This window comes from Ovis aries, chromosome 26 (assembly GCF_016772045.2).
Source record: "Ovis aries strain OAR_USU_Benz2616 breed Rambouillet chromosome 26, ARS-UI_Ramb_v3.0, whole genome shotgun sequence".
In the NCBI taxonomy this organism is placed as follows: Eukaryota; Metazoa; Chordata; class Mammalia; order Artiodactyla; family Bovidae; genus Ovis; species Ovis aries.
Genome location: NC_056079.1, coordinates 12,947,376 through 12,966,546, shown reverse-complemented (window position 1 = coordinate 12,966,546; position 19,171 = coordinate 12,947,376). Strand labels below are relative to the sequence as shown.

Sequence of the window (19,171 nt, the reverse complement as noted above, 5' to 3'; positions counted from 1 at the left end):
CATTTTTCTTTGAAGTGTGACCAAAATCCTCCTGCACATCTAATTTGCTGTTTCAAAGGGAACATGTTTGGTGATATTAAATTTCTTAGTATTCCTCCATATTTTCTACAAAGTAGATTTAATTCGCTGTTATATCCTGTTTGAAGGTCTTACTAACTTACGCCCTCTATGGCAGTGCAATGTGAAAAAATTGTATCCATAACTTTGTAAAAGAGTACATATACATTCATGTCATATATCTGCATATGCAAAGATATTCCTTCAGCATCTTGAGATATCTTCAACAAATTAGTATAATAAAGACTTGTAAGAAGACTTTATTTCTCAGTGATTGGCATATTTCATAATGGTACACGGGGACTTAAATGTCGGCGGGGGTCGCGATAATCTAGTCTACACTGACATTACGGGAATGGTGGTGTTTTGAATGCTGATTCATTATGTTTACTGAAATGAGATGCAATACTTCCTGACATTTAATGACTATTTATTATACACTAACTCTTTCTTAGCATATATATAAGGAGGAACTCATAATTTAAATGTTAGGATGTACCTTAAAAAGCTATCCTTTAATCATAGCTATGCATTAAAGATATAACATTTTACTAACATATTGATTTGGGGAGGTGACTTTTCTACTGGTGGCAGCACCAGAGAAAATTTAAAAAATGACAACGTGCTTTAAAGAAGCGGGGGGTGGCGGGGAATAGTGAATATTGAATGAGAAATCAGGGACTTCCCTGGGACAAAAATGCATTTAAGATAGGATTTCATATTTACACTAAAGTTGCTTCATTAACAAAAGACCTAAGAAATGGAGTGCTGAACCACGTCCTACTAAAAATAAATCCGGATGCAGAACTAGGAGATGAAAGAATCTTAATAGTGAAAGACAGAAGTCACGGGGAAAGGGGGAAAGTGAAGATATAATAGTAAAAGGCGTAAACATGGGGCGACAAAGAGATGGGGGTAGAATAAAAAGTACTGTTATTTTGGAATAAAAGGATAGCGGGCTTTGATAGTGTCACTTAGAGAAACGTAGCTGGGAATTAGGAGTAGCATCTAGGCATTTGAGGGAGAGAATTCTGCAAGGACAATGTCACGGTGGAGACAGGAAGGTGGAAAGTTGGGAGGAGAGAGAGGGATGTCCGTTCAGGCCCCATTAATTCAGTGGGGACAGTATCAGTCAGATCAGGGGTTTGACTGACTTGATCTGACAATCTGCCTTGCTGCTTCGCCAGCGGCAGGAACGGGCACTTAGGAGAGGCAGGTGATGCAGAGAGAGAGAGAGAGAAAATGCACCATTAAGTGTAATCATTGTTTGGACCCACAAAAGGCAGAGCTGAAATAAAAAAGGAGACTCCCTCTCGTCCCCAGCAACCCAAATGCCCCTAGCAGATTAAGGCATCAATGAAAGAAACTCAGCAGGGCTTATTGCTGTCATTACTTTTTTTTTTTGAAGACATTATTACTTTTGAAGAAACAAACAAGCCTAGGTTTATAGAATTACTGACCATACCAGCCTCAAGTGCAGTGTTAACCAGGACATAATTCTTGCATTGCTTTATATTTCTCACAGCATAAGATGGAGAAAAAGTTACTGTGTTTTTACAGAAATTAACACCCTAAGGTAAATAAGTACCAGGGATGCAACGTACAACCAGATAATTACAATTAACACTGTTGTTGTTTGGTTGCTAAGTCACGTCTGACTCTTTCATGACACCATGGACTGTAGCCTGCCAGGCTCTTCTGTCCATGCGATTTCCTAAGCAAGAATACTGGAGTGGGTTGTCATTTCCTTCTCCAATAATTAAACTGCTGTATGTTTTATATATATATATATAAGTTGTTAAGAGAGTACATCCCAAGAGTTATCATCATAAGCAAAAATTTTCTATTTCTTTAATGTATTATTTATAAGAGATGCTTCTGCTGCTGCTAAGTTGCTTCAGTTGTGTCTGACTCTGTGCCACCCCATAGGGAGCCCACCAGGCTCCCCCGTCCCTGGGATTCTCCAGGCAAGAACACTGGAGTGGGCTGCCATTTCCTCCTCCAATGCATGAAAATGAAAAGTGAAAGTGAAGTCGCTCAGTCATGTCCGACTCTTAGCGACCCCATGGACTGCAGCCTTCCAGGCTCCTCCGTCCATGGGATTTTCCAGGCAAGAGTACTGGAGTGGGGTGCCACTGCCTTCTCCAAGAGAGGATGAATGTTCACCAAACTGTGATATTCATGACTTCCCTAAGTCAAATCACTGTGCTGTGCACCTTAGACAGTGCTGTCTGTCCATTATGTGTCGATAAAACGGGAAGTAAAAAGCCATAGAAACATTTTAAAGAGAAACTGACATCCTTTTGCATCCTCCTATATCAAAGGCAATTCAGTACTTCATCAACCCTTGCCTCCCTTCCCATTTTACAGACGGACAAATGAAAATCTGATGTGGTTAGGTGATTTGATCAGGCGCTCTCTCTGCATCTCACGATGGGCCCATGCCTGGAGCTTCCCAGCACTGGACCCAGGTCCCTGAGCCCGTCTGTAAATCACAGTGCTTGACTTAGAGTGGGGAACGATAGCTTCATACGGATGACGCCACTTGCCAGCACTCCACTGACTCACTCCCGCTGCTGTCACTCACCTGCCCTTTTCTGCCCCTTTGCTGGTTTATGTTTCCTAGCTCCATTCAATCTACAGTGGGCCCATCACCTTTCTCGTGTGGAAAGCATTTCTTCCATCCTTGCCACTGCTCTTTCACTGGCCAACCCCGTGGTTCCTGTCCTGCTGGGCAGGCATTTCCTATCACAGGTTGCCGAGCGTGCAGCCTTCGAGCACGGGGCACTGCGTATTCAGACACTCACCTGTTTGCTTCTGGTTCTTTGGGAAATAAAGCCACAGGTAGCCTTTGCAGGCAGTGCGGTTAGAATGACAGAGGGTTAAGCTGGCATCTTAGTGGCCCAGCTCCACAGTGTAGCCCCGAATGCCCTGAGTTTGCCAGGGGCTGCACGTAAGGCACTCAGAGGCCTGAAGCGCTCACACGGGGCTGGCCAGGAAAGCTGCTATTTTCCAAAGGACTCTTAGGGCATCCACCCCGCTGGTCACCTACAGTTTCTGAATAAGCTTGTAGGCAAGTTACAGCATGAGGGAACTGTGGGTATGAACAGCATCAGAAGCCCGCTGAGTGCAGGTGATGGTGTGAGGTCCTGCTGAGGTGGCAGGCAAGCGCCATGTCAAGGCGGGGACCTATGCTGGGCCTTGAAATAGACGTGGATTAATATGGGAAGATAAGGAAGGCACGGGACATAGACCAGTCAAGAAAACAGGCAGGGAGAGGGTGTGGAGGTGTAAGGAAGGACAGGCTCTGAAGTCAGGGCGTGGAAGAGCCCGCTGAAGCAGAGGGTCCAGGTAGGGGCCTCGAGGTGATGGAGGGAGGCCCTGGACAGGGGTCACCACTGGGGACTGTGATGGTTTTTAGGAGAAGCAAGGCTTTAATCAAGCTTAAAGGAGCCCAGAGGCGGGGAGACAGGTCACGCAGGGACTCCTCCCCAGACTCGCCGATTTCACAAACCAAGACAAAACGTAAGATTGGGAACCAACAGAGAGTTTTGAAAATTCTTCATGTGTTACCAGCATCCTTTCATAAAAAGAGGCCATTTAGCCACGCCACAGGTAAAAAGGACTTCAGGGGGAGACCATTCTTGACAAGGAAGAAGTAAAGCTTTATGAACACATTCTCTCCATCATTATGGTTTTTTTTTTTTTTTTCCCATTTCACTGTGGATCTGTGAGAACTTTTGCACGGATTCGCAGCTAGGACAACAGAAGTGAAACAAGAAGGATGGCAGACATTAGAATTACCAGGGGACCTTGGATGGGGGAAGGAGGGAGAATGAGATGCCTGTCAGACAGGGCAGGTGATCCCATCTTTAGCAAAAGCAGAAAACCAATGCAACAGCCGATGTCCGGCCATCCTCCGAAAAGCTTTGATCCCAGGTTCTAACGGGGCCTTCTCATCAAATACACGCCTCTGGACACAGTCTCTGCCCCTGTGCAGCGTTGTGGCGCTCCGGAACGCTGCCTGGCCTCACTCGTGAGAGCTAGCCTGCCTAGCTTGTAGATTTGAGGCATGGTTTTCTTTTATGAGCTTTTGAATTCACAACGCTACAGGCTCCAGGGAATCTGACTGGAACATCACTTTCATGCCCCGCACCCCTTCCACTCATTTGGCCTCAACCTCGTGGCTTCAGATTCATCACACAGCACATTCCTTTTTACTCCCGGTTGACCCCTCTTGACAACAGCCCCTCGCTGGAAAAGACAAACTCCCTCAGGCTCTCCATGACCTTCTGCTCCTTCACTGATGGGCTGCCCCGTGTTGAGGTTTCTCTATTTGTTCATCTTTAATTTTGATTGCGTTTTTGCCTAGACTTGCTGTTTTAGCCTTTGTGGTATATTTTTAAATCTCTTTTTAAGTTTTCTTAGCAGCAGGATTCTCGACAAGTGCCCTGGAAAGCCAGAGGCTCAGACCATCTCAGTTGAAAATGCTGATTTCCATCCTGATGTGAAATCCTCTCTCTCATACCCCCTTATAGACGAGAAGTTCTGACACTCTCCTTTGCCTTCATGATGTCTCGCACGTATCTTTCCACTCCTACAGCCGTCCTACATTGCAAAGTTGGTTTGGCTGCCTCTCCCCACATCCACAGCTACCAAATCCATCTTCTAAGCCATGCCATGCCCCTGCTCCCGAGGGTAACACTTCTGTGCTCAAACATCCCTAGCAGTTCCTTAGCTGAGACAGACATTGCCTAAGACTGTCACCAGCTAAGACCCAAAGACTGTTAACACTGCATATACATTCAGGTGGAAGCAAAGTTCTCAAAAACTTAAAAAAAAAAAAAATTCAACAGCAAAAAAAAAAAAAAAAAAAAAAAAAGGTGCGTGTGTGTGGAGGGGGAGGCAACTTCCCAGGTAATCCAGCTGTTAAGACTCTGTGCTTCGAATGCAAGGGGCAAGGGTTCAATTCCTGGTCAGGGAACTAAGATCCTGCATGCCCATGGCATGAAGCCCCATGCAAGTGTGCTAAGTTGCCTCAGTCGTGTCCAACTCTTTGCAACCCTATGGACTGTAGCCCTTTAGGCTCCTCTGTCCATGGTATTCTCCAGACAAGAATACTGGAGTGGGTAGCCATGCCCTCCTCTGGGGGATCTTCCTGACCCAGGGATCAAACCTGCATCTCCTGCATTGCAGGCAGATTTTTTGCCACTTGCTCAAAATTCTGAGCCACCAGTCACAGTAAGGACTCCCAAGAAAGACTTAATCAACCTGGCTTTTCCACTGTCCTCATGACACAGAGGGAGAATTTTTTCCTCCCATCTATCAGAGTTCCTTTGGTTTCAATTTCCTTTCATCATTTAACAGCCAGTAAAACAAAACAAAAAAATTCCCCCAGTCTTGCCTTCTGTATGGCAATTCTTTTCTCACAATGCTAATCTGTAGTAACTTCTCTGTCACTGCAGTAAAGGAGAACACAATTACCAACTGTATCATAACAAAAGCATAGATACAAATCATTCCTGGATCTGCATTTCTGATGGAGGACATGGGCAAACAGCAAAACCAGAACCTGATTTTACCTTCTCGCCATGGACTGAATCCTAACAGTCATCATGTGATTTATAACACACACATCCTGAAGAATCCATAATTCAGTATTCTGGGAATGAACCTGAGGTTTATATATTTTATCAATGATTTCACAGGCAAATGATAATTTCTTTGAATTCAAGAGCAAATGTTGTCGGTGAGCAATCCTCAAAAAATCAGATTTGGAAGAGAAGATGCAAAACGTTTCCATCATCACAGGAAGCAGAACAATCAACTAGTTTCTAAATCATGGATTCGTCTGGTACTCAGTTGTCTGCTACCTACCTATACGCATATTCCCAGAAATCACAGGGAAGAGGCAAGATAAGAAAAACACCAAAAGATGTTCTTTCACATGAATTCTGTCTCCAGAGCTAAGAGGATCATGTCTGTAAATTCATATATATTCATACTTTTTCCTCCCTAACCAGATCTTCCCAGTGGGACTGCATTCACACTCGTGGCTCTGTTTTTCCCAGAGCCCTCATGCCTATATCTCTAGAACTGACTCACCCAGAGTTCTTTTTTTTTTTCTTTTTTTATTTAGTTGGCTGCACTGGGTCTCAGTTGGAGCATGCAGGATCTAATTCCCTGACCCGGGATCAAAGCCGGGTCCCCTGCGTTGGGAGCTCAGGGTCCCAGCCACGGGACCACCAGGTTAGTCCCTCACCCTGAGTTCTCACCAGCCATTTTTGACCACATGCAGGGCTGGACTATGGTCTCTCAAATCATAACTTCCAAATCAGAGCTCACCTTTCTCTACCATCCTGCATCTTCCCTGTATTTCCTACCCACCTGGTCCCTAGGTCAGTGGATTTTCTCTTCCCTCCCCTCGTGCATTAAGTCCTCAAGCTGTATTTCATTTCCTGATGACTAGCCTACCTCTTTCTCTGAAATTTCCACGCCCAACTGTGGGTCAGACATTCACTACTCAATTAGATTTACTGTCTCCTAACTCCCCTTTCCCCCTTTTTTCAGCCTCCTACTTTTCTACGTTCAGTCCACCCTTATGTCGTTGTCAGATGGAGCACTGTGCTTCCCTGGGGAAAGCTCCTTTATGGGAGCCCTGTCTAACTGCGATCGCCAGGTGGTGAGAATAAGCCCTGCCGCATCAGAACTATGATCTCCCTCTACTCACCTCCCTACTCCCACACATACTCTATGCTCCTGTTATTCTGAGCTGCATGTTCTTTCCAAAGCCTGCCATGCTCTGCCTCCCGAGTAAATGTTTGGCTCTGGCCTGGAACACCCCACCTTGGCTTGCTCACCTTGCTTCGTACCTCTGAAGGTCTCACTTTGAGTCGATGGCATGATTGGCTCCATGGACATGAGTTTGAGCAAACTCTGGGAGAGAGTGAAGGACAGGGAAGTCTGGCGAGCTGCAGTCCACGGGGTTGCAAAGAGTCAGACACAACTGAGTGACTGAACAACGACTCTAAGAACCGCTAGACTGGCTGAATTTGGGGATGAACTGAGGTCTAGGAAATCTGTCTGGGAGTATGTGTGTTTTTAAGAGAGGGATGCTAAGAGGAGTCAGAGATGATGATATCCCCAGTCATCTTATCTCCTTCCTAGGTCTCCTCCCCCAGCCCTGGGGCAGAGGACAGAAGAGAACAGTGTCCGTATTAGCTTGCTTTGATGCCTCAAGACAATGTGAAACTAGGATCCTGGAACGCAGGCAAGGGGCCTCCTCTGGGAGGCTGAGAAGTGAGGGTAGCCAGGAGGGAGGGAGGCTGAAGTTGCTTTTATTTTGATATCCTCAGAACGAGTCAGAGATGCCAGACAGTCTCTGGAATACACCAACTGTCCATCTTCAGTTCTGGGATTATAAAATAATAAAGTTTCCTTTCACTGGTTGTCACTGTGTAGATTTCTTGCCCTGTTATCAAACAACCCTTTAAAATGGCTGGAGTATGTAACTTGGTCTCAGAGTAAATCATCTGAAGATCACCCTATTAGGGAAGTTGCTGACACACTCAGATAGGATGCTATTGGATCATCCGGTTTAGACAGCTATGTAATTAGTTTAAGGAAGGAATTTGACACTTTGAGAAGCTGCATTTACCTGAACCATTATGGAGCATTAATTGCCTAGATAAAACACACCAAAAAAGTTAATGGAGGCTTGCCACTATTGACACATTGCAAATTATAGTGAGAAAATATGCAACATTTTCTATTATTATATATATTGTGAGACAAGCTGAAACTAATCTGACAGATTAATCTATTTTTTAATTTTTCTGGGATTTTCTCAAATAATCTGAATAACACACAATTTCTCCATTTCCCTTTCTGCTTTAAAACCTGGACAGAATGAATGATTTCTTAAAACTAGACTGCAGAGGACTAATACTAAATCAAGTATTAGTAAAAAGTATTGCCTTAGTAGCAATAGTAGCGTTTGGCTTAATGTTTGAAATGTACAAAGATTTAAAGGGTTAATGTTTGAAATGTGCAAAAATGTATAATTATTCAATTGTCTACACATTTTCTTTTTCTTTTTTTTTACTGATGTCCCCGGGACTAACCATACTGGTTAAAAATTTAATGTAAAATTGTTAAACAATTAAAATAGCAAAAAATGGAAATCAACCATAACATTTCCCCATGAATTTAAGTGATCTGCTGATTAAATCTTTTAAAATCACACTTAATGCAGTAAATGCTTTTTTCCATGAAGAAAGTAAGAAAAAGGAAAATAAAAGGAATTGGGTACCATTTTTAGAGATGTGTTTGTAAAGTGGGCAGCTTTGTTGTTAATGCAGTTTTGGGCAGAGACAGCAATGAAATGTGGTTTTTCAGTGTTTGAGTTTTTAGAGTTGGATGTCAGATGCCTACCAAGGGAAAGGTTATTCTCTCAGTTTGTACAGACTGACGCAGATGTCTGGCTATTTAGACGTGATTCACTGTCAATACTGGGAGAAATATCAATCACCTCAGATACGCAGAGAACACCTCCCTTATGGCAGATAGTAAAGAACTAAAGAGCCTCTTGATGAAAGTGAAAGAGGAGAGTGAAAGAACTGGCTTAAAATTCAACATTCAAAAATCAAGATCATGGCATCTGGTTACATCGCTTCATGGCAAATAGATGGGGGAACAATGGAAACAGTTTACAGACTTTATTTTCTTGGGCTCCAAAATCACTGTGGACAGTGACTGCAGCCATGAAATTAAAAGATGCTTGCTCCTTGGAAGGGAGAAGGCAATGGCAACCCACTCCAGTACTCTTGCCTGGAAAATCCCATGGACAGAGGAGCCTGGTAGGCTGTAGTCCATGGGGACGTGAAGAGTCGAACATGACTGAGTGACTTCACTTTCACTTTTCGCTTTCATGCATTGGAGAAGGAAATGGCAACCCACTCCAGTGTCTTGCCTGGAGAATCCCAGGGATGGGATAGCCTGGTGGGCTGTTGTCTATGGGATTGCTGAGTCAGACACGACTGAAGCAACTTAGCAGCAGCAGCAGCTCTTTGGAAGAAAAGCTATGACCAACTTAGACAGCATGTTTAAAAGCAGATACATTACTTTGCTGACAAAGGTCCGTCTAGTCAAACCTGTGGTTTTTCCCATAGTTACGTATGGAGGCGAGAGTTAGACCATAAAGAAGGTTGAGCATCAAAGAACTGATGATTTTGAATTATGGTGTTGGAGAAGACTCTTGAGAATCCCTTGGACTGCAAGGAGATCAAATCAGTCAATCCTAAAAGAAATCAGTCCTGAATATTTACTGGAAGGACTGATGCTGAAGCTGAAGCTCCAATACTTTGGCCACTTGATGTGAAGAGCCAACTCACTGGAAGAGACCCTGATGCTGGGAAAGACTGAAGGCAGGAGGAGAAGGGGACAACAGGGGATGAGATGGTTGGATGGCATCACTGACTCAATGGAGATGAGTTTGAACAAGCTCTGGGAGATGATGAAGGACAGGGAAGCCGGGAATGCTGCAGTCCACGGGGTCACAGAGTCGGACGCAACTGAGCGGCTGAACAACACTGTGAAGGAGACTGGATTCATCTTTTCTGATCTGGAATAATCACCAGAAAGTTTTCCTAGGTTATCTGCGCTATCTGCACACTAGTTTGGACATAAAGTCCAGGTATTATTTACACCGCCTCTCTCTCCTCTGAGATTCCGTTTTCCATCTTCTCTGGGATGATCAGAACTGATGTCAGTGGCAGCCGTGGGTCTGCACGGGCACAGAGTTATGTTCATTATAAAGAAATGAACTGAGAGGCTCATTCTGAAATTGCTAAGTTTGAAAAAAGGACAATAAAGCACCTTAAGGAGAGGCCAGAGACCCATATATACCTACATAAACATGTAAGAGTGGAAACTCATTTATTTGCTCCTTGAATCTGAATAGAACTCATGACAGACCACAGAGTCAACCCCTCATATATAAAGCTCCAAATATTCAAAGTCCCATGACAGAAAACTGCTACCAACTCGGCAGTGTGCATGTACATATCAGCCAGAACTCAGAGTTTTTCCCCATGATGTCTTCTCTAACCTGACAGAGTGCCTCCAGATATATCCACACGCTTTGTATTTTATGCGGTAAGCAAGCAGAGAGCTGTGAAATGCCATTAGCTATTAAATAATTTATTCTATTGCCCAACTCAATACACTGGGTCTGTTTTTGTGTGCATTCGAGTGTAAGAAGTGAGGTCTAGCTCTGGCTATGAACTTTTTAAATAATATATTTCCAGTAGGTAAGATCTTTTGGGTCTCCCTGGAATTACTCCAGCTATGGAAACATAACGTGGGATAATTGTTTTCATGTTTGGGAATGCATGTAAGAATTAAAGATTTTAAAATTTAAAAAATAAAAAACTAAAAAAAAAAAAATTGTATGAAGAACAGCATAGAAGAATCCCTATTACTAAGAGAAGGGGATAACCAGCCTTATCACAGGGTCATCAGATAAGGGGACCCCAAAGCTAGATGGACAGCAAGTCAACAGAAGAGGTGGTCTGAGGAAAGAGGGTTTATTCATCAGCAATGAAAAAGTCTTCTGTTCATGACACATATTAGTCTAATTCAGGGATCTCAGAGCTGGATTATCAACGACCTGACACCTGCTGTTGTCTTCCTACCAGACCATCTGTAGTGTGTCTAAGAATGCTGGACACTTCTTAAGGAATCACGGTAGGGATACAAAAAGAACAAATAACATGGAGAGAAATTGCTGCCCAGAAGACGACGGTGCCTCCAGTTTCTGAAATGAAAAGTTCTTTTGCTTTGGAAATTCCCTGTGAACCCTAAAAAGTCATTCTATCATGCTGGTGAAGAATTTCAAGTTTAGAATTTGGGTTTGTTTCCCGGAGCCATTCTTCCTGCTCTCAGGGGCAGCAATATACTTTAACAGTATTTGGACGGGAAACGTTTTCTGTTCTCAACTCTTCACCCCCAACATTTCAGAAGAAAGTGCTATCAATATGGAGTCTTAATTTTTTGTTAATTATTTAATAACGAGGTCAACTGAGGAAGTCCTTATTTTATAAAACAAAAGACAGTAAATAGGTAATAATAGGTACATACATTCTTAAAAAATCAACAACAAAAGCAAGAAGTGTTAATATTTTCAGCACTAACTATTGGTATGGGAAGGTCTGAACTATTTCAGAAAGCAAATATTTACATGGTAGTCTTCCAATGGAGGGTTCCCCAGGTAGCACTAGTGGTAAAGAACCTGCCTGCCAGTGCAGGCGACCTAAGAGATGCAGGTCCCACCCCTGGGTCAATAAGATTCCCTGGAAGAGGGCACAGCAAACTGCTCCAGTATTTTTGCCTGGAAAATCCCATGGACAGAGGAGTCCATGGAGTTGCCAAGAGTTGGACGCTACTGAGGCAACTTAGCACGCATGCATACACTTCCAATGGAGCCAGCTATAGGCTTCATCAGACTCTTCTCTATAAAAAAATGTTCACCAATCACATCTTTAACAACAGTAAGAACTGGACATGGAACAATGAACTGTTTCCAAATTGGGAAAGGAATACATCAAGGTTGTATATTGTCACCCTGCTTATTTAAATTCTATGCGGAGAGCATCATGTGAGATGCCGGGCTGGATGAAGCTCAAACTGGAATCAAGGCTGCTGGGAGAAATATCAATAACCTCAGATACGGAGATGATACCACCCTTGTGGCAGAAAGTGAAGAGGAACTAAAAAGCCTCTTGATGAAGGTGAAAGATGACAGTGGAAAAGCTGGCTTAAAACTCAACATTCAAAAACCAAGATCATGCCATCTGGTCCCATCAGTTCAGTTCAGTTCAGTCGCTCAGTCGTGTCCAACTCTGTGACCCCATGAATCGCAGCACGCCAGGCCTTCCTGTCCATTACCAATTCCCGGAGTTCACTCAGATTCACGCCCATTGAGTCCGTGATGCCATCCAGCCATCTAATCCTCTGTCGTCCCCTTCTCCTCCTGCCCCCAATCCCTCCCAGCATCAGAGTCTTTTCCAAGGAGATCACTTCATGGTAAACAGATGGAGAAAAAATGGAAACAATGAGATTTGTTTTTTTATTTTCTTGGGCTCCAAAATCACTGTGGACAGTGACTACAGCCATGAAATTAAAAGACGCTTGCTCCTTGGAAGAAAAACTATGACAAACCAAGTGTATTAAAAAGCACAGACATCACTTTGCTGACAAAAGTCTGTACAGTCAAAGCTATGTTTTTTCCAGTAGTCATATATGGATGTGAGAGTTGGACCATAAAGAAGGCTGAGAACTAAAGAACAGATGCTCTTGAACTGTGGTGCTGAAGAAGACTCTTGAGAGTCCCTTTGACTGCAAGGAGATAAAACCAGTCAGTCCTAAAGAAATCAACCCTGAATACTGATTGGGAGGACTGATGCTAAAGCTGAAGCTCCAAGATTTTAGCCATCTGATGCGAAGAGCCGACTCACTAAAAAAGACCCTGATGCTGGGAAAGACTGGGGGAAGGAGAAGAAGGGGGCAAGAGAGGATGAAATGGTTAGATGGCATCACTGACCCAATGGACAGGAATTTAAGCAAGCTCCGGGAGACAGTGAAGGACAGAGAAGCCTGGTGTCCGCTTGGGGTTGTAAAGAGTCAGACACGACTTAGCTACTGAACAACCACAACCCTTATAAGGTCTAAATTAGACTTGCGGTACTATCAGAATATGAGGGGATGTATTACAGACATGAACCAGGATTCCGGGATCTGCCAGCTCACTAATAATGACAAACGCCAAGGAATCCTCCAAAGTATCGGAGAAATGTGTTTTACAGTTTTTCACACTTCAAAGGGTGGGCCCTTCCTCATTCACAGCTAAATTAAAAGACTATATAATTATATACTATACCATTATGCTATGATTATATTATTATAATTATATATATTATAAGAAAAAGTCCTTTGTCATTCTGATATAATGGTTCTGAATTATTTAGGTTAAGTTCTCTGTTTTTTTCCCCTGTCTTGTATGGTAATCCACTGTTTTGCCAAGTGCATAAATATTTCTTGAAAATGTTTTAATCATGTCTTTGCTGTAAACATCTAGAGGAAAATTAATAGAAACATTGCTTTTGATTTTTTTTTTTTTTGACCATGCCACTCAGCGTGTGGGATGCTAGTTTCCTTACTGGTGATCGAACCCACACACCCGCTGCATTGGAAGTCTGCAGTCTTAACCACTGGACTACCAAGGAAGTCCCTCCAAATCTGTTTATCCTATCCCACAACAACTTCACAAGTGGAGTATGCCCATTTCTCATCCTAGGTCATTAGTGAGCCCGTCCATGTGTTGCAGAAGTTCAATCAGTAGTAACCCACGTGACGAACTTCTGTGCATTGTCAATTCCCAGGAGCAAATAAGAACACATTCAAGAATGGCCCACAGAGCAGAGGTTGAGTCCTAGACTGTACTACAAATTTATTTCTCTATTTTCCCCCATGCTTTTAACTAAACCGAAACCCTACCAATGCCGCCATCATTTCCTGAAGATCTTATCATCAGAGCAGCTCTCCCGCCCAGCCTCATCAGATGGGGGCACTTTTGCTGTATTCTTCTGCTGTCTCTTTGGCAATACAGCCTGCTATCTCTTTGAAAATGGTGCAAAGGAAGTACTTGCCATTAACTTCCAATTTATTCCTTTCCTATTGCGATCCCAAAATGAGCAAAAGGAATGTTAAGAACAGAATTTTAATGTAATTCAATTGAAAAGGTTTGTTCCTCTGACAAAATCAGGCTGCTGGGGAACATTCATTTTGTTAAAAGGGAATCTGTCAAAAAAGAAAAGGGATCCAGGCTACAGAACAACTAAGCCTCAATGTGCAGGTTCTATTCCAGAGAAGTTGCATGGAAAATATTTGTATATTGGGTCATTTTTTTCTACTGACTTTTATTATAATTTTAGAGGTGTGTTCCTACAGAAAGTACATTTGCTCCAGCATTTCATTGTAGAAGTCATACTAAGGATCTCGGTATTCATTTCCAGGACTATTTTGCATTTGTCAACATGCCATCTCTGCACGTCTAATTTCCCCTTATGCTTTGTGCAATGTCAGTGGAATGAACAAGTAATGGAAAGTGATTTTACACAGTCCACGAAATGTGACTGTTCTTAGAGCACACTGGCTGGGCCATTCTTCCACAAATTTAGTAGAATAGCCTGGCTGGATGCTCCTTTTCCTTTTTCATATGCTTCCAGAATGACCAGCTATTTCTGATTTGCATTTAGTGCTAAGGTTCTTTCAAGTGGAGTTTAGATTCTCCAATAACCAATTATAAGAAGTTCAGCCTGTCTCAGTCTGAATGGAAGGGGTGTTTAGGGGAGAATGGATACATGTATATGTATAGCTGAATCCCTCTGCTGTTCACCAGATACTATCACAACAATGTTAACTGGCTATATCTCAATACAAAATAAAAAGTTAAAAAAAAAAAAAAGTTAAGCCTTTCTTTATGTGGTACTGATGGAATCAGCCAAGTTCATTGTAAATGTTTTTAAAGTTTCCCTTCAGGGGAGTTTGGGAAGGTCATGTACACACTGCTACATTCAAAATGGATAACCAACAAGGACCTACTGTATAAGCACATGGAACTCTGCTCAATGTTATGTGCCAGCCTGGATGGGAGGGCAGTTTGGGGGAGAATGGATGAGCCTGGTGGGTTATAATCCATAGGGTCACAAAGAGTCAGACACAGCTGAAGCGACTTAGCATGCATGCATGGATATGTGTATATGTATGGCTGAGTCCTTTTGCTGTTCACTTGAAACTCCCACAACATTGTTAACCAGCTATGAGGGAGTGAAAGTTGCTCAGTTGTGTCAGACTCTTTGTGACTGCATGGACTACAGTCCATGGAATTCTCCAGGCCAGAATACTGGAGTGGGTAGCCTTTCCCTTCTCCAGGGGATCTTCCCAACCCAGGGATCAAACCCAGGTCTCCTGCATTGCAGGCGGATTCTTCACTAGCTGAGCCACAAGGGAAGCCCAAGAATACTTAAGTGGGTAGCCTATCCCTGCTCTAGCAGATCTTCCTGGCCCAGGAATTGAACTTGGAATCTCCTGCATTGCAGGTGGATTCTTTACCAACTGAGCTAGGAAGGAAGCCCTTACTCAACATAAAATGAAAAGTTAAAAGTTTGAAAAAAAAACCAGTTTTCCTTCAGTGACTACTAACATAGCCAGCTTTAGCACATGGGTAAATATAAACCCCAAAAGTTTATGCCTAAAACCAAGACTGCAGTATGTTTCCATGAAAGTTTGCTGCTAATATAATATTAGGCCTACGTGAAGCAAAATATTAATCTTTAAGCAGAGGTAGACTGACTCTGATGGTCATGAAACTTAAGCTTAAGGACCCCCCACTTGCCTCGGTCTCTTCCAAGGCCCTGACCCTAATTTTGTCTTCCTTCTCCAGAAAAAGGGATCCCCAACTTATAGAAGTTTCAGGTCCCCCCAAAACCTGGATCTCACTTGCCCTTAAGATTATATTATTATTATACCTACTATAAATAAAGGACATACTATGATAAAGGACAGAAATGGTATGGACCTAACAGAAGCAGAAGATATTAAGAAGAGGTGGCAAGAATACAAAGAAGAACTGTACAAAAAAGATCCAGACAATCACGATAGTGTGATTACTCATCTAGAGCCAGATATCCTGGAATGTGAAGTCAGGTGGGCCTTAGAAAGCATCATTATGAACAAAGCAGGTGGAGGTGATGGAATTCTAGTTGAGCTATTTCAAATCCTGAAAGATGATGCTATGAAAGTGCTGCACTCAATATGCTAGCAAATTTGGAAAACTCAGCAGTGGCCACAGGACTGGAAAAGGTCAGTTTTCATTCCAATCTCAAAGAAAGGCAATGCCAAAGAATGCTCAAACTACTGCACAATTGCACTCATTTCACATGCTAGTAAAGTAATGCTCAAAATTCTCCAAGCCAGGCTTCAGCAATATGTGAACTGTGAACTTCCAGATGTTCAAGCTGGTTTTAGAAAAGACAGAGGAACCAGAGATCAAATTGTCAACATCTGCTGGATCATCGAAAAAGCAAGAGAGTTCCAGAAAAACATCTATTTCTGCTTTATTGACTATGCCAAAGCCTTTGACTGTGTGGATCACAGTAAACTGTGGAAAATTCTGAAAGAGATGGGAATACAGACCACCTGACCTGCCTCTTGAGAAATCTGTATGCAGGTCAGGAAGCAACAGTTAGAACTGGACATGGAACAACAGACTGGTTCCAAACAGGAAAAGGAGTACGTCAAGGCTGTATATTGTTACCCTGCTTATTCAACGTCTACGCAGAGTACATCATGAGAAATGCTGGACTGGAAGAAACACAAGCTGGAATCAAGATTGTAGGAGAAATATCAATAACCTCAGATATGCAGACGACACCACCCTTATGGCAGAAAGTGAAGAGGAACTAAAAGCCTCTTGATGAAAGTGAAAGTGGAGAGTGAAAAACTTGGCTTAAAGCTCAACATTCAGAAAATGAAGATCATGGCATCTGGTCCCATCACTTCACGGCAAATAGATGGGGGAACAGTGGAAACAGTGTCAGACTTTATTTTTGGGCTCCAAAATCAGTGCAGATGGTGACTGCAGCCATGAAATTAAAAGACACTCATTGGAAGGAAAGTTATGACCAACCTAGATAGTATATTCAAAAGCAGAGACATTACTTTGCCAACTAAGGTCCATCTAGTCAAGGCTATGGTTTTTCCTGTGGTCATGTATGGATGTGAGAGTTGGACTGTGAAGAAGGCTGAGTGCCGAAGAATTGATGCTTTTGAACTGTGGTGTTGGAGAAGACTCTTGAGAGTCCCTTGGACTGCAAGGAGATCCAACCAGTCCATTCTGAAGGAGATCAGCCCTGGGATTTCTTTGGAAGGAATGATGCTAAACCTGAAACTCCAGTTCTTTGGCCACCTCATGCGAAGAGCTGACTCATTGGAAAAGACTCTGATGCTGGGAGGGATTGGGGGCAGGAGGAGAAGGGGACGACCGAGGATGAGATGGCTGGATGGCATCACTGACTCGATGGATGTGAGTCTGAGTGAACTCCGGGAGTTGGTGATGGACAGGGAGGCCTGGCGTGCTGCGATTCATGGGGTTGTAAAGAGTCAGACACGACTAAGTGACTGAACTGACTGAACTCATAGATACTATTATATATAAAACAGATAAACAGGGACCTACTGTATAATACATGGAAGTATATTCAGTATCTTGTAATAACCTATAATGGAAAAGAATCTGAAAAGGAATATATGTGTATAATATATATATACACAACTGAATCACTTTGCTCTGAAACACACATTGTAAACCAACTATACTTCAATAAAAACCAAAAAAAAAGGCAGAAAAAGGATCATACTGTTATCTTACATTATCATATACAATATTTTATAATCAGAGTAGAATTTTGATATACTTACTCAAAAAATGTTGTCCATCCGGTTTCATCGCTTTTAGTGGCTAAAAGGCCACTGTTGCCATGGTAAGTAAACAAGACCAGCTCCAGTCCTTGAGCGGTCATGCTTTTCAAGCATCCGTTTGTCCCTATGGTCAGCCATATCACTTGGTTATCTGGAGACACCACTCGGACTGGCATGCGATTCGGGTCCCGTCTAATCCTAAGGGTGTTGCCGTTACTGTCGGTCACAGCGGTAATGTCATTATCGTTGCTGTAGCTGAAGTTGTACAGGTAATCGCCAGTGACTAGGCTGACAGTATACTGGTGAGTGCCGTTGATGTCGAAGATGTAGAGCTCCTGATCAGCCGGAGAGGCAACTTCGTAGAAGTTCATAGAGTTAAGTGAAGGCTTGTTCTTTGACACCGCCCGGATCCGAATGTTCCCCAGGTCTGCGATGTACAGCGTGCCATCCGGGGAGGCGGCGAGGGAGGACGGTGCGCTCAGCTTGGCATCTTTGGCGTAGCCATCTCCGCTCTGGTAGCAGTCACAGTTGGCATCGTTTTTGCAGTCACACTCTGACGGTATCCCGGCGACCAGGGAGATCTCCCCATCGGTGGTGACTTGCCGAATCCGGTTAATTTTCTTCTCGTCGGTTTCGGTGATGTACAGGACCCCGCTGTAGGACACAGCAATGGCAGTGGCGGACTCTAGGGTCGTCTGCACTGCATGCTTGCCCGCGGAGTACTCCACCCCCGGCACCTGGCAATGCATGGGCCGCCCGGCGGCGATGCGCACCTGCCTGTTCTCAGTGATCTGTAAAACGACATTATTATCCAGCACGTAAATGGAGTTGTCCATTGGGTTAATGGCTAGGTCAGTGGGCCATTCCAGGCGTACCTGAGTTAAAAAAAAGAAGAAACGGTCTGGTTAGCCAGTTGCTGAGCTGCGGGTCATTTGCCAGGAGAGTAAATTAGACCGTTTAGGGAAATGACCGTTAATTTGATAAGCTGTTTTAAAAATTGTTTTTAAAACATATACAGTGAAATAAATGTAACCGTTTGGAGTGGAGACAAATGGAAGAAATAAATTTTATTTAAAAATGCAGCTCACTGAAAGATTTTGCAGATTATAGCTAAGTAGCAAATGAACCTCTAAGTAGTGAGTTAATAGATATCAGTGAGATATGAATACAGTTCCTTTCAGCAGTAACAATCACCAAATGCTGGGGCTTTCTAGGTTATGAATACATTAGCGTTCTCTTGTGTTTTCAATCAGGCCAATAGTAAAGTTTCTAATTCTAAACAGAAGTCCCTGAGGACTGATCTTGGGGGGGGTTCTCTCTACTACCTAAGGACCTCGAGCATTTATAAGCTTATAGATTTAAGCAGTTTTGTTCTTGGAATATCTGCATGCTGTTGCTTTAATGGTATTTTATTACAAATGATTAGCATTTCTTAGTGATAATTGTCCTGTATTTCATTGAATTCTTCAAATGCAGAACTGGAGAAGAAAATAACTTTGTATTAGCTCTGGAGACATATATCAATGGAGGAACTTTATCACAAGGACTGCCGCCATGACACACGTGGTATAAGATG

At 43.0% G+C, this 19,171-nt stretch overlaps 1 protein-coding gene across 13 annotated transcripts in view; it reads right to left on the bottom strand.

The window, feature by feature from the left end:
• The window catches only part of TENM3 (teneurin transmembrane protein 3), a 2,757,765-nt gene that overhangs the window by 30,046 nt on the left and 2,708,548 nt on the right, over nt 1–19,171 (bottom strand). For all 13 annotated transcript variants that reach the window (XM_060406900.1, XM_042241437.1, XM_042241441.1 and 10 more), the window contains one exon: nt 17,596–18,470. In XM_060406900.1, the coding sequence (XP_060262883.1) occupies nt 17,596–18,470 (875 nt within the window). The remainder of the gene's footprint in view (nt 1–17,595; nt 18,471–19,171) is intronic.